The sequence below is a fragment of the Scyliorhinus torazame genome, chromosome 1 (genome assembly GCF_047496885.1).
Source record: "Scyliorhinus torazame isolate Kashiwa2021f chromosome 1, sScyTor2.1, whole genome shotgun sequence".
NCBI classification, from domain to species: Eukaryota; Metazoa; Chordata; class Chondrichthyes; order Carcharhiniformes; family Scyliorhinidae; genus Scyliorhinus; species Scyliorhinus torazame.
In genome coordinates, this window is record NC_092707.1 from 53,595,653 (window position 1) to 53,610,667 (window position 15,015).

At 43.7% G+C, this 15,015-nt stretch overlaps 1 protein-coding gene across 2 annotated transcripts in view; it reads left to right on the forward strand.

The window, feature by feature from the left end:
- The first annotated feature begins 1,066 nt into the window (after positions 1-1,066).
- The window catches only part of brap (BRCA1 associated protein), an 83,047-nt gene continuing 69,098 nt past the window's right edge, over positions 1,067-15,015 (forward strand). Inside the window, exons 1-3 of one of the 2 annotated variants that reach the window (XM_072494388.1) lie at positions 1,067-1,146; positions 12,557-12,721; positions 14,459-14,690. In XM_072494388.1, coding sequence (XP_072350489.1) covers positions 12,565-12,721; positions 14,459-14,690 — 389 coding nt within the window. In that variant the 5' untranslated portion in view covers positions 1,067-1,146; positions 12,557-12,564. Of the gene's footprint in view, positions 1,147-5,096; positions 5,379-12,556; positions 12,722-14,458; positions 14,691-15,015 lie in introns of those variants that run through there. The other variant, XM_072494346.1, reaches the window with a different exon arrangement.

A 15,015-nucleotide genomic window follows, 5' to 3' on the forward strand; every position in this document is an offset into this window, starting at 1 on the left:
TTCTACTGCTTTGTTCCCGATTTCAGTTTCTTCTTAATGGGTTCTTAACCAGAGGCCCTGGAGCTCTGGATGCAGCTCACGCCAGTACTGCTCTGACCGGCTGTGGACTCTCCTGGCAGCTCTCTCCAGCTGATTCAGTTGTGAGATCCTGGCCTGTTTGTATCTCTGGCCATTTCGCTTATTAAAAAAAAATCCATCTTCAGTTCTGCACAGTCCTGTTGCTTGCTGGCTGGCACCTACAAAATGGAGAAATCTCTACTCTGTGATTTCACACCCAAAGCACGTGACATCAGTGTATGTGCTGGGCATGTGACCTGCTCTCTGGAAGACTCCATCATTCGTATTTAAAGGCCAGTCGCGGGCGGCATTTTCACTTTAAAAGTTGGTCGCAGCCAGCATTCTTAAAAGGCGGTCGTGGCCATTGGGCGCTTCTCCCGCGATCAGGAACGCCATGACCGATCACTCCGCAACCCTCCTGTCACTTGCCTCCCGCAGTTTACAAATCCCTGCCTTAAAGGGTTTTCAGAAGAGTCTTTCTTAAAATGGTCATAGGCTTTGTAAAAATCTTCCCCAGGATATTACCTGGTCAACTGGTGGGGAAGTGGTTTAGAAATTTGCACCATTTTTGGATGGGGCAAATTGGGATGTTTTACTTTCCACTTTTCATAGGTTTTTTGTAGGCAAGGTGGAAGATGACACCGTGTTTAAGAAAACAGAATAATTGAAGTCAGCAAAAGGTTGAAGATAAAATAATCATGGAACTAGGGAGAGATATAACTCTTACAGTAAGTTTACCTTTTTGAGATCAGCCCATATAAGATCAGCTCAGTTATGATCTTTCCATGGATTTTGCCCCGTGTAAGTAAATTCATCACAATAAACAAGCCTGTGATTCAAGCAAAATCACGAGTACATTTTGGCGCTTTTTTATGAAGGCCAATCTTAGCCAATCAAAATGTAATAATTTTTCCACATTATGACATCACTATGTAAATTTAATATTTAACCATGTGACATCATCACTTCAAACATGGAGCTCCTCCTGCACAACAGATTTACCCGCCTGCCCAAACAAAAGGAAGGAAATACTCAATGAAAAAATAGGGGAAAAAAACAACCCAAGTGGGTAGTCCAGTTTGGTTAAAGGTAAGAATTAATGGAAATTGTCCTAAAGTTGATCAAATATGTTTCTTGGTGAAAAACAAGTCATCTTTAATTACTAACAGAATTTTAATAACTATATTGAAATAGCCAACAGTACTCCCACATTGACCTCTTCTGGCAAAGCTGTGATATTACAATGATTGCAACGAACAACATCAAATAATGTTGTTTGGTGACGGACTACAAATAAAATGGGCAAATGCTATTATCATGGAAGAGAGTCAGCAGCACAGGATGGAGCAAAAAAAAAAAACCCGAGGCAGGGGCTGAAGTGGCATTTGCTGTAAAAGACATCACAATGTCTTTATTGAAGTCTCTGTCAACTCTTGACGCACCAGTTTTACCTCCTCCACCTCTATCAGCTTTCAATCCACTATCCATCCCACAGATTTCCAACATATTCTTGCCCTTCATAAGTATACTAATCACCATCATGAGGAAAAGCATCATGATAAATGCAACTGTTTCTGTATAACTCTAACCTCTGTCAATAACGGAGTTTTATGTCAGTCCATATTCTATTTTGTTGAAATGAATTCCAAACTTCACACTATCAACGGACTCCGTCTTAACACTGAATGCCTTTATATTCATTTTGTTCATTAGATTTCAGCTTTTGCTCAGTTGTATTACTCTCTCCTGACTCACAAGATTGTGGGTTTGAGGAACTGGGCATCCAGAAAGTCCCTTGCAATCCGCATCATCATCTGCAAAATCTTTCTTCTGATTACTCCCAATTATCATCTTTCTCCTTTTCTGCCCACTCATCACTGTGCAGCATCTGCAAGGGAGTAGAAGCTAACCGTGGATGAGTAGTATCTTCTTGGAATTAAGGAGGCAGAGAGGGGATGGAAGTTTGGTTGTGTGACGCTTCATAGGAAAGCAATAGTGACAGTGTATGTATGTGTTCACACACTAACCTGACACTGGTAATTGCCTGCTGACTTCACCATCTCACCAAAAGAGCTAAGTGTCTTTCTAAGAGGTCCATACTCATTTTTTTGAAGAAAAGTAAGTGGTAAAGAGGAGGGAAGGCCTCTTTAGTGGACTGCCGCCTGAGGCACGATCAATTTGGCTAGAGACGAAGTTGAATTCAAACTGAGGCTTCATTAGTCTCTGAAGTGTGGCCTCCTACAGCAGCTGACGAAATGGCTGTGAGCTGAAGGCCATGCATATTTATAACCCGGCTCCTGGACGGAGCTAGCATGCAGGAGCCCAGGTGAACCTGTAGTGCAGGTTGTACCGTACAACCCTTAATACAGGAACACAGTGGTTTACCAGTGGAATTTAAGTGGCAATTTGGCTTTGCAAGAAGATGAGAGTAGGGGCAGCATGGTGGTTAGCCCTGCTGCCTCATGGCGCCAGGGATCTGGGTTCGATCCTGGCCCCGATCACTGTTCATGTGGACGTTGCACATTTTCCCCATGTCTGCGTGGGTCTCACCCTCACAACCCAAAATAAAATGTGCAGGGCAGGTGGACTGGCCATGCTAAACTGCCCCTTAATTGGAAAAAAAAATTGGGTACGCTAAAAGACTTAAAAAGGATAAGAGTTAATAAGAAGGTTAGTAGTCATGTGTTTGAATGTTATAAAGAAACATTTTTAGGGACCATCTGCCCATTAAAGTGGAGAAAGCGGGTTCAGGGTTGTACATTACTTGCTGTTAGACGAGCCAGGTAGCCACAGTGAATGGTGCGGAATAAATCCAGAAATGCAGAGATACCCCGCATACCTGGCAGGAACTGTGGAGCGAGAAACAGCGTTAAAAGTTTCAAATCCATGACCTTTCATTAGAAAATTAGAGATGGAACAGGTTTTGAGCAATGAAAGTGAATAACAATGTTTGTGAAGACACAAATAACATGCCAGTGACTGATAGAAATGAGGCCAAGACAGGTGAGGACCTTGAGAGGATTGTAAGGAGGTAGTGATGGGCAAGCTAATGGGGCTAAAGGTAGACAAGTCTCCTGGCCCTGATGGAATGCATCCCAGAGTGCTAAAAGAGATGGCTAGGGAAATTGCAAATGCACTAGTGATAATTTACCAAAATTCACTAGACTCTGGGGTGGTCCCGGCGGATTGGAAATTAGCAAACGTAACACCACTGTTTAAAAAAGGAGGTAGGCAGAAAGTGGGTAATTATAGGCCAGTGAGCTTAACTTCGGTAGTAGGGAAGATGCTGGAATCTATCATCAAGGAAGAAATAGCGAGGCATCTGGATGGAAATTGTCCCATTGGGCAGACGCAGCATGGGTTCATAAAGGGCAGGTCGTGCCTAACTAATTTAGTGGAATTTTTTGAGGACATTACCAGTGCGGTAGATATCGGGGGGCCAATGGATGTGGTATATCTGGATTTCCAGAAAGCCTTTGACAAGGTGCCACACAAAAGGTTGCTGCATAAGATAAAGATGCATGGCATTAAGGGGAAAGTAGTAGCATGGATAGGGGATTGGTTAATTAATAGAAAGCAAAGTGTGGGGATTAATGGGTGTTTCTCTGGTTGGCAATCAGGAGCTAGTGGTGTCCCTCAGGGATCAGTGTTGGGCCCACAATTGTTCACAATTTACATAGATGATTTGGAGTTGGGGACCAAGGGCAATGTGTCCAAGTTTGCAGACGACACTAGGATGAGTGGTAAAGCAAAAAGTGCAGAGGATACTGGAAGTCTGCAGAGGGATTTGGACAGGCTAAGTGAATGAGCTAGGGTCTGGCAGATGGAATACAATGTTGACAAATGGGAGGTTATCCATTTTGGTAGGAATAACAGCAAAAGGGATTATTATTTAAATGATAAAATATTAAAACATGCTGCTGTGCAGAGAGACCTGGGGTGCTAGTGCATGAGTTGCAAAAAGTTGGTTTACAGGTGATTAAGAAGGCGAATGGAATTTTGTCCTTCATTGCTAGAGGGATGGAGTTTAAGACTAGGGGGGTTATGCTGCAATTGTATAAGGTGTTAGTGAGGCCACACCTGGAGTATTGTGCTCAGTTTTGGTCTCCTTACTTGAGAAAGGACGTACTGGCACTGGAGGGTGTGCAGAGGAGATTCACTAGGTTAATCCCAGAGCTGAAAGGGTTGGATTACGAGGAGAGGTTGAGTAGACTGGGACTGTACTCGCTGGAATCTGGAAGGATGAGGGGGGATCTTATAGAAACATATAAAATTATGAAGGGAATAGATAGGATAGATGCGGGCAGGTTGTTTCCACTGGCGGGTGAAAGCAGAACTAGGGGGCATAGCCTCAAAATAACGGGAAGTAGTTTTAGGACTGAGTTTAGGGTTGTGAATCTATGGAATTCCTTGCCCAGTGAAGCAGTAGAGGCTCCTTCATTAAATGTTTTTAAGATAAAGATAGATAGTTGTTTGAAGAATAAAGGGATCAAGGGTTATGGTATCCGGGCCGGAAAGTGGAGCTGAGTTCACAAAAGATCAGCCATGATCTCATTGAATGGCGGAACAGGCTCGAGGGGCCAGATGGCCTACTCCTGCTCCTAGTTCATATAAGGGAACGGCAGGAAAATCCTGAGATCAGAACTTCCTCAAGGTGGGCTTTCGAGAAAGGGGCAGTGAAGTAAATACTGATATAAATGCACCCCTGAGTGGGTTTATGGGGATAGGGTGGGGCTTGGGTCAAGGTGAGGTTCTCTTCCCGTGGGTCAGTGCAGACGCGATGGATCGAATGGCCTCCATCTGCACTGTAGGGCTTCTATGGTTATCCTTATTCTGTTACCCCCTCCCCCCTCAGTTGCTGCTGAGCTGCCAGCTATTTGCACCCATTTACATTGCATTTATGCCAAGTAAATCCTTGACCCATCCCCAATTATGGACCTTCCCCCTGGGTGTTGACGTTTGACAGTCCCATGGCCGAGGAATCGGAAACGCGTCACCTGAGGGAGGTCAGGGGACAGAGGTGAGGGGTCAGTGTGACGGAAGTAGAGTTGAAGCGGTAGCTGGGCCTGTTGTTGTGGGAGGCGCAGGGTTTATTTGTTTGTATACACCCCCTCACAGCTCGCCCTGGGTTTTCGGGCGCCCGGCCGGAAATTTTCCGGTTTGGTTGGTTAATACTTATTGCGGGTTTTTACCATTTAAATATATATATTTTTAACCCGGTCAGCAGATCTGTGGGGTTTAACATATGAGCGTTTCACTGGTGGCCGTACGTCTGGAGCTGGCGAACCATTCGCACCATCCGGAGGGTTTCGAGTACTGTGGTGAGTCCCGGCCTGGGAGTACACACCCTCCGGCTCTGAGCCCTGGGCCTCCCGCCTACCCTGTGAACTTTGCAGCCGAGTAAGCGGAGGGAAATGCACCTCTTCTAGTCCAGTGACGGTGCTGGGGGTTGAAAGCTGTCGCTTCAATGAATCTCTTAAGTTAAGCCTGTTGAACTAGAGAATCGCCACCTCGGGGACCTGTCTATTTTAATAATAGATAATATAAGAGAAAATGGACTTAGTGTAGATTGATAGCTTAATGAGCAACAACCTAATTTGGAGTTCATTCTGTACCAAATAAAACAAAATTATTTGCTTCTCTTTGTAATGCTTGAGTATCTGATATTTACATGAACTGTAGTTTAGGAAAGTGGGATTGCAATCTGGTATGTATATATTAATGTGTCAAGATAATCTGGAGTAAGACTGAATTATAAATACTCATCGTTTTGACATTTGGAAGAGATATTTCACTAAAAAGCAGCAGAAAAATAAATGAGCTTGTTGCAAGCTATGGCATTCATTTCACAAGTAGTATTTCTCATATAGATGAATGCTGTAGGCAGGAACTCCGCATAAAGATTGTTTCTGTTGGGTGCTTGGGTCTTTGTGGAACTTTTTTTAGACTGTATGAATCATGTTTTGCTAGGTTTCTTTTTCTCTTTGAGGTGCTTGAATTATCAGCACTAATAGCAGTGTAAATTCCCAACTGCATAACAAACTGGTGAATCCTGCATAATGGGGTTATGCATTCAGTGTATTTATGTGCAAATAGTAGCAGTTGTATTTTTTTTGCTGTGTATGTTTACGTTGTTTCTAGGAATTGCAAAATACTTTCTCAACCATCAACGCTTGGACAAAATTGGTTTAGTTCAGTACAGATTTGGTAACTTTGCAAAATCTATTGGGAATTGTCCATGTATTTCTTAAGGTGTTCTCCATTTCTTTTGGATATCCACATTTGTTAAGCAAATGCTGAATAGGATATAACAATACTAAGATAAAAATGTAAATGTTGCCATAGCCAAAATAGTCGGCATTGGCCTAGAAGACTTTGAGAGCTGACTGGTGATGATTTAATCTGAAGGTCACCACACCTCAGGTGAGAGGCAAGGTTGAGAAGGCAGGGCCTACCTGAATTAACCTCAGCTGGTGTGTGAATTGCACCCATCCTGTTGGGACTGCTCCGCGTCACAAACCAGCTGTTCTTGTAAAATTAGCTTTTTTTGTTTAAAGATGGAAATATGGGGGGAAATTGGTCATTAATAGCTGCAAAGTAAATGCTGAAAGTCTTTAAATGCACCTTTCCTTTTCCCCCACTCCCTCGATTAATAAGTTGCAATTTGTTGGAAGGTAGGGGAATAAGTGAAATTGACCATTTCCTAATTAAAATGGGATTTTGCCATTCTTTACTAGCTTTTCATTTTTGATGTCTGAAGTTGCTTGGCAGTGCTAATTGCTTTGCTGTTCAATAACATCTGCATTTTTATATTTGTGAATCTGTCGTTGGTTACTTTTATTTTACGCACACGCAAAGTGGGAAAGTTTGAACGTGTTTGAGTCCACAGAGCATGGATATTTCTGTGTACTGCCAAATTTCTCAAATAAAGACAATATCTATTAAAAAAATTGCAGCAGCAATTCAAATTTATTTTTCAAGAAAAGTCTTAAGTTTCTTTCTAATTAAGGGGCAGCAGTACTAACCACTGCACCACCATGCTGCCCTACGAAATCTATAAGTTAAACAATTTTAATTTGAGGGTTTTAAATGTACAGAATCTGACAAGAGGATATGAGAAGACCAAGATGGCAGAAAAAAGAGGCTGGATGGCAGTTAGCTATCCACTGCCAGCTAGATGACAACAGAGGGGTGGGTCAGTTCACCAGGAACATGAAAGCAATTACATCCTCATCAGAAAAGGATACTGTTTATTTTTAGTTAACTGATACAAACGGCAAGGAACAAATGCGCAAGACTTCCATAATAACTAAGAAACTTACTGGCAAAATTGATCATCTCTTATTTCTCTCCTGCACCTAATTCTGCCATTGCCTTGATTGTGGAGTTATGCGGTGCTAGCGGCCCTGATGATCAGAAATAATTATTTAATCCAGAAATTCTGTAGAGCTAAATACTGATGGGTAACATTGAACAATTTATGGGCGATAATTTCCATCCATTTTAACTGAATGGATAGTAAATTGTGCTTATACAGGCTCTGTGGAGAATGGCTTAATGGAGCATCAGCAGCTTATATCATAGTGGAAAGTGCAGATTTATGATTCAATGTTCGGTGTTTGAGTTGTGCCCTCTTTTGTGGAAGTGTTGAACAGATGCCAAATCCGTTTCCCCTGCAGTATAAATTATCATGACTGTTTTAAATTTAGCACGCTTGCATTTGTTCCGATGAGTGCAAGATGAAAAGTTTCAGCAAGAGGTTTTTTTTTTTTTTTTTACAGCATCTGAACAACCAAGTGACTGGATAATTTTAAAAGCACTTTATGCTGGAACTACTATTTGTGCATACTGAAAATTTACATTTTTCTTTATAAATATGTTTTTATTAAGAATTTTTCAACAATATTTTCCACCATACACACATTACCCCCCCCCCCCCCCCCCCCCCCCCCCCCCCGGGTAACAAAGAAAAGAAAGAAAGCTCGCGTGGCTAGACATGAACATGGACAATCAATAAGATACAGAACTTTGTACATTGGATTCTTCCCGTACATGTCAGTTTCCGGATCATTCATGTGTTTTCTTGCTCAAATGCCCCCCCCCCCCCGGGTTGCTGTTGCTGCTGTCCGACCTTCATCTAACGCTCTGCGAGATGGTCTAGGAACGGTTGCCACCGCCTGTAGAACCCCTGCGCAGACCCTTTCAAGGCAAACTTTATCCTCTCCAACTTGATAAACCCTGCCATATCATTTATCCAGGCCTCCACGCTGGAGGGCTTCGCCTCTTTCCACATTAACAAGATCCTTCGCCGGGCTACTAGGGACGCAAAGGCCAGAATGCCGGCCTCTTTCGCCTCCTGCACTCCCGGCTCGTCCACTACTCCAAATAGTGCTAGCCCCCAGCTTGGCTTGACCCGGACTTTCACCACCTTAGATACTGTTTACATATTTCTGTTGATGTGTAATGTTGACAATGTATTAACATGTGTGACAACTTAAATTCATTCTTAATGTGTTTGTTGTTATGGTGGATGATGAGGAAATGTGTGGCTAGCATATACTATATTATCAGCTGTTACTGGCATTGAGTCTAGACTTTCTGGAAAGCACAATGAGTGCATGAAATTTTCATACCATGCCTGCTTTGAATAATGAAAATCATCCATTGTTTGACTAAAGTTTTTTTTTCTTTCCAAATGTGACTTGTATCGTGAGAAAGCACTTTATAACACTGGCGATAGTGATAATGGAAGTAGTTTCAGGTGATGAATTAAAAGTATCACATAATAAGCAATACTGGACTAGTAATCCAGAGACCCATAATCATAGAATCATAGAATTTACAGTGCAGAAGGAGGCCATTCAGCCCATCGAGTCTGCACCGGCCCTTGGAAAGAGCACCCCACTTAAGCCCACGCCTCCACTATTCCCGTAACCCCATAACTCAGTAACCCCATCCAACCTTTTTGGACACTAAAGGCAATTTATCATGGCCAATCCACCTAACCTGCACATCTTTGGACTGTGGGAGGAAACCAGACCACCCGGAGGAAACCCACGCGGATATGGGGAGAACGTGCAGACTCCACACAGACAATGACCCAAGCCGGGAATCGAACCTGGGACCCTGGAGCTGTGAAGCAACTGTGCTAACCACTGTGCTACTCCTAAATACTCAAAGGGGTAACATTTGTAAGGCTATGGGGAAAGGCCAGTTGAATGGGGCAACTGGGGACCCAGGTTCGAATCCCACCACAGCAGGTGATGCAATTTAAACGCAATAAAATATCTTGAATTAAAAGTCCAATGATGACCATTGTTGTACAAATGTCTTTAGGGAAGGAAAAGCTCTTCGGAAATGGCCTCTTTAGAGGGCATTTAAACTCTTAATGGCCTAGTATTCAACCGCTACGAAAATCCAAAAAAGGAATGAAACTGGATGGACCACCAGGCACCGGATACGGCAAACCTGCCCTGCCGACCTGCAAAGTCCTCCTTACTAACATTGGGGCTTGCGCCAAAATTGGGAGAGCTGTCTCACAGACTAGTCAAGCAACAGCCTGATATAGTGATACTCACAGAATCATACCTTACAGACAATGTCACCATTCACCATTCCTGGGTATGTCCCAGATATAAGTGACCACCGCACAGTCCTTGTGGAGACAAAGTCCCGTCTTCACATTGAGGATACCCTCCATTGTGTTGTGTGGCATTACCTTCATGCTAAATGACTTCGAACAGAAGCTCGAGGGCAGCACGGTAGCATTGTGGATAGCACAATTGCTTCACAGCTCCAGGTTTCCAGGTTCGATTCCGGCTTGGGTCACTCACTGTCTGTGCGGATTCTGCACATCCTCCCCGTGTGTGCGTGGGTTTCCTCCGGGTGCTCCGGTTTCCTCCCACAGTCCAAAGATGTGCAGGTAAGGTGGATTGGCCATGCTAAATTGCCCTTAATGTCCAAAATTGCCCTTGGTGTTGGGTGGGGTTACTGGGCTATGGGGATAGGGTGGAAGTGTGGATCTTGGGTAGGGTGCTCTTTCCAAGAGCCGGTGCAGACTCGATGGGCCGAATGGCCTCCTTCTGCACTGTAAATTCTATGAGATCTAGCAACTCCAGACTGGGCATCTATGAGGCGCTGTGGGCCATCAGTAGCAGCAGAATTGTATTCAACCATAATCTGCAACCTCACTCTACCATTACCACCAAGCCAGGGGATCAACCCTAGTTTAGTTGTTCAACGAATGCAGGAGAGCATGCCAGGAGCAACAGCAGGCATACCGAAAAATGAGGTGTCAACCTGGTGAAGCTACAACACAGGACTACTTACTTGCCAAATAGCATGAGCAGCAAGTAATAGACAGAGCTAAGTGATTCCACAACAAACGCATCAGATCTAAGCTCTGTAGTTCTGCCACATCCAGCCATGAATGGTGGTGGACAATGAAACAACTCATTGGAGGAGGATGCTCCACAAATACCCCCATCCTCCATGATGGAGGAGCCCAGCACATATATGTGCAAAAGACAAGGCTGAGGTATTCGCAACAATCTTCAGCCAGAAGTGCTGAGTGGATGATCCATCTCGGTCTCCTCCAGAGATCCCAGCATCACAGATGTCAGTCTTCAGCCAATATGATTCACTCCACATGATATCAAGAAATGGCTGAAGACACTGGATACTGCAAAGGCTGTGGGCCCTGACAATATCCCAGCAATAGTACTGAAGACTTGTGCTTCAGAACTTGCCGCACCCCATAGCCAAGCTGTTGCAGTACAGCTACAACACTGGCATCTACCCGTCAATATGGTAAGTCGCCCAGGTGTGTCCTGTACACTAGAAACAGGACCAATCCAACACAGCAAAATACTGCCCTATCAGCCCATCATCAGCAAAGTGATGGAAGGAGCCATCAACAGTGCTATCAAGCGGCACTTACTCAGCAATAATTGCTCACGGACACTCAGTTTGGGTTCCGCCACGGTCACTCAGCTCCTGACCTCATTACAGCCTTGATTCAAACATGGACAAAAGAGCTGAATGCCAGAGGTGAGGTGAGAGTGACTGCCCTTGACATCAAGGCAGCATTTGACCGAGTGTGGCATCAAATAGCCCTAGCTAAACTGGTGTCAATAGGAATCAAGGGAATACTCTCCACTGGTTAGAGTCATACCTGGCACAAAGGAAGATGGTTGTGGTGATTGGTGGTGAAACATCTCAACTCCAGGATATCACTGCAGGAGTTTCACAGGCCCAACCATCTTCAGCTGCTTCATCAATGACCTCCCTTCTATCAAGGTCAGAAGTGGGGATGTTTGCGGATGACTGCACAATGTTCAGCACCATTCATGATTCCTCAGATAATGAAACAGTCCATGTCCAAATGCAGCAAGACCTGGACAGTATCCAGTCTTGGGCTGACAAGTGGCAAGTTACTTTCTAAGAACAATGAACAATGCAGCACAGGAACAGGCCCTTCGGCCCTCCAAGCCTGCAAGCCTGTCCACCATCTACAAGGCACAAGTCAAGAGTGTAATGGAATACTCTCCACTTGCCTGGATGAGTGCAGCTCCAACAACACAAGAAATTCAACACTATCCAGGACAAAGCAACCTGCTTGATTGCTCCCCCTTCCACAAACATTCAAACCCTCCACTACTGAGAAAACAGTGGCAGCCATGTGTACCATCTACAAGATGCACTGCAATAACTCACCAAGGTTCCTTAGTCAACACCTTCCAAACCCACGACCACTACCATCTAGAAGGACAAGAGCAGCAGATACCTGGGAACTCCACCACCACGCTAACTTGGAAATATATCGCCGCTCCTTCACTGTCACTGGGCCAACATCCTGGAACTCTCCCTAACAGAATAGTGGGTGTACCTACACCTCAAGCAAGGACTACAGCGGTTCAAGAAGGTGACTCACCACTACCTTCTGAAGAGCAACTAGCAATGGGCAATAAATGTTTGCCACATCCCGTAAATGAATAAAAAAAAATATATGTTGCATCAGTATGATATTTCTTCTGGAGTATTAGTACTGAAATGCTAAATAGGCCTGATGCAAAGTCTTAGTTAATTTGAGCGATTAAAGAAAATTGTGGAAAAGTAGTGTTTCCTGGTTTACAACAGTTTTCAAAATAAACATTCGGGTTGCTCGCAGGCGGATTGATGTATGCGAGATAACAACGAATTAGAGATTAGCAGAGCGGTTCCTCAAGTGCCGGAGATCTGGATCATATGATTTGTTAGGTTTACACATTCCATTTGTTTAATGTACTACAAGCTTCTACCTTGTCATGTTTGCTGACTTTTATGGGGGTTACGTGGAAATTCACATCACGAGCTTCAGAATAATACTACATGCTTTGTGTTTTGTTTCAACTATTGTATGCATTGTTTTAATAGTGAATAACAAGTCTGCAGGCACAAAAGTCACCCTTCTGTTTTAAAAAAAATAGCCCCCTTTTCACTTTGTCTTTTGCCTGTACAGCTGTCAGTATGGCAGACGATGAGAGTAAAGAGAAGAAATCGCTCAGTTCAGCAAAGCTCTTGCTGGAGGGCAAAACAACTGGAGAAAAATCCACTATCTTGCATCAACATATTGGTCGTAGAGAGATGCGAGACATGGTCATTGAAACAATAACCTCCAACAAAGGTACAGTAAGAGGATATTCTGAATTGCAAGTCATGCTGAGCAATTTGCTAGTATGGAGTGAAATATAACCCTTTTGTCAAGTGTATTTGCCTTCTAGAAATTTAAATTATTTTGTGACTGCCTCTTATTAAAATGAACAATCAGAGCTGCAGTACGAGGGTAGCATGCATGGTTACACAGAATGCAAGTTTGGCTTCAGCCTCAGCTGTTTTGCTCACCTGAAGCCAGGTACCATAAAAGGGAAGAGACTGTTATTGTTTTCCTCCAGTGATTGAAGAATTGAAGAGATCTGGGAGTAGATTAGTTGGTCATGGGTATTCTGGAAATAAAAGAAGGCTAAATGCTGTAAAAATTGGCCTTGAACAGGTTTTGGAACAGGCCGACGAACTGCCCCCAAGTATCCAGGAAGCCTTCCTCTGACCCTTGGATGACGTACTTAATCTTCTCCAGGTGGAGAAATTCCGAGAGATCAGCGAGCCAGTCTGCAGCTGTGGGTGGTGCTGCCGATCGCCAGCTGAGCAGGATTCTCCGGCGTGCGATTAGGGAAGTGAAAGCAAGGGCATTGGCCCCCTTCCCCATGTGTAGCTCTGGCTGCTCCAATACCCTGAAGATTGCCACTATTGGGCATGGCTTCACCCTCACCCCACAACCTTGGACATTGCCTCGGAGAAGGCTGTCCAGAACCCAGTAAGCTTGAGGCAAGCCCAAAAGATGTGGGTGTGGTTGGCCGGGCCCCTCTGGCACCGTTGACCTGTCATTTCTGGTGGCTTATGCTGGCGTATCTGATTCATAGCCAAATCCTGCAGACCAGGACACTTGCGCTTATTCCCTGATCTGTGGTGATGTAACTCACTTTGGCTAGAATGGCTTTAGGGTGTTTCAACTGGTCTTAGTGCCTCTCCATTATGAAAGGGAAGATCAGCCATGAGTGGCTGCCTTTTGGGAGTGGCGGGAGACATTTAAAATAAAATTTGGTACTATTGTTGACTTTATCCTGCAAAATCACAACCTACTACTAAATCTGGAACTTCCTCAGAACCCATAACAATCCAGTCGTTGATTTTCTGAATCACAATTCGATGACTGACTCTATTTTCATTTTCAACAAATGCAATTGAAGGTATTTGTTTTCCCGCCAATCTTGCCCCTCTCCGGTCTTTCTTTCTTTCTCGCCGGCCGGTCTCAACCCCCCCCCTTCCCCTCTTCTAAAGGAATTGAAAGATTGTCTTGCCAAATTCTCACTTCAAAATGGATGATTTTTTGGATTTCTGACCATATAATCTTGAGGGGATCTTGGTGTAATTATGTTTAAAAACGCAACGATTGAACTGAACTTGCGTTTCAGAGGGTCAAAGTTCACAGGATAGCAACGGTGAGAGATGTACAGTTTGATCCAGATGGACGGTCTGAATCAAAATGCTCTGTACACAATTAAAGGTAATTTTGTAGTCTCGTGACTGTTCACCTGCATTGCTGGTATAATTGATTAGAGATGTGAATGGAAGAGAAATCCCCCAAAATTACAGATGCAACAGAAAAACTGCTGGCTTTCAGAGCTGAAAGAAACATCCAGAATTTAAATTCATGAATTTAGCTGACTCTGACACGATTGCAGACTTACTCCTTGTTGTCCATTAAGCATCTGGAAATCATGTTCATCAAATCATTGTGAGATTGTCCCATTAAATTGCTAATGTGTTGTGTGACTATCCTGATGTGGAGTGCATGTCTTTACAGACAAAGATACAGTGGAATGTGTACTGAAACCTGATCAAAAGACAACGTATGACACCGACCCTGTGGAGAAAGCAAGTACTGCTGATCCGAATGACAACAGTAAAGTGTGCAAGGATCAGAGTGGGAATGCACCAGACTCGCCATCTAAACAGCTGCCTGACCAAATTTCTTTCTTTAGTGGGAATTCATCAGTTGAAGTAGTACATGGAATCATGCATCTCTACAAAACTGAGTGAGAAAGTGTTTTTAAGCGTGTTGTATCTTGGTGTTTGAAAAATCAATTTCATCTTTAAAATTTGCAGTAGGATTTGTAGACTATAATACCATTTTCTCCTGGCATCACCAACATCATGTGCATGCCTGGGTGCATTGCAACACAACAGCAGATCCACAATTCACCCAGCAGGAGGCCTATGGATATTATTTTTGTCCCCGCAATGAAACACTCAGGATTTAATTCACCTTGGGTGACTTTCTTGCCGCAAAACTTCGGATTACTTTGGGAATGGGGCACTTGTCGTTGTATGGCCATTACCATGTTTAGAAATACTTAAACA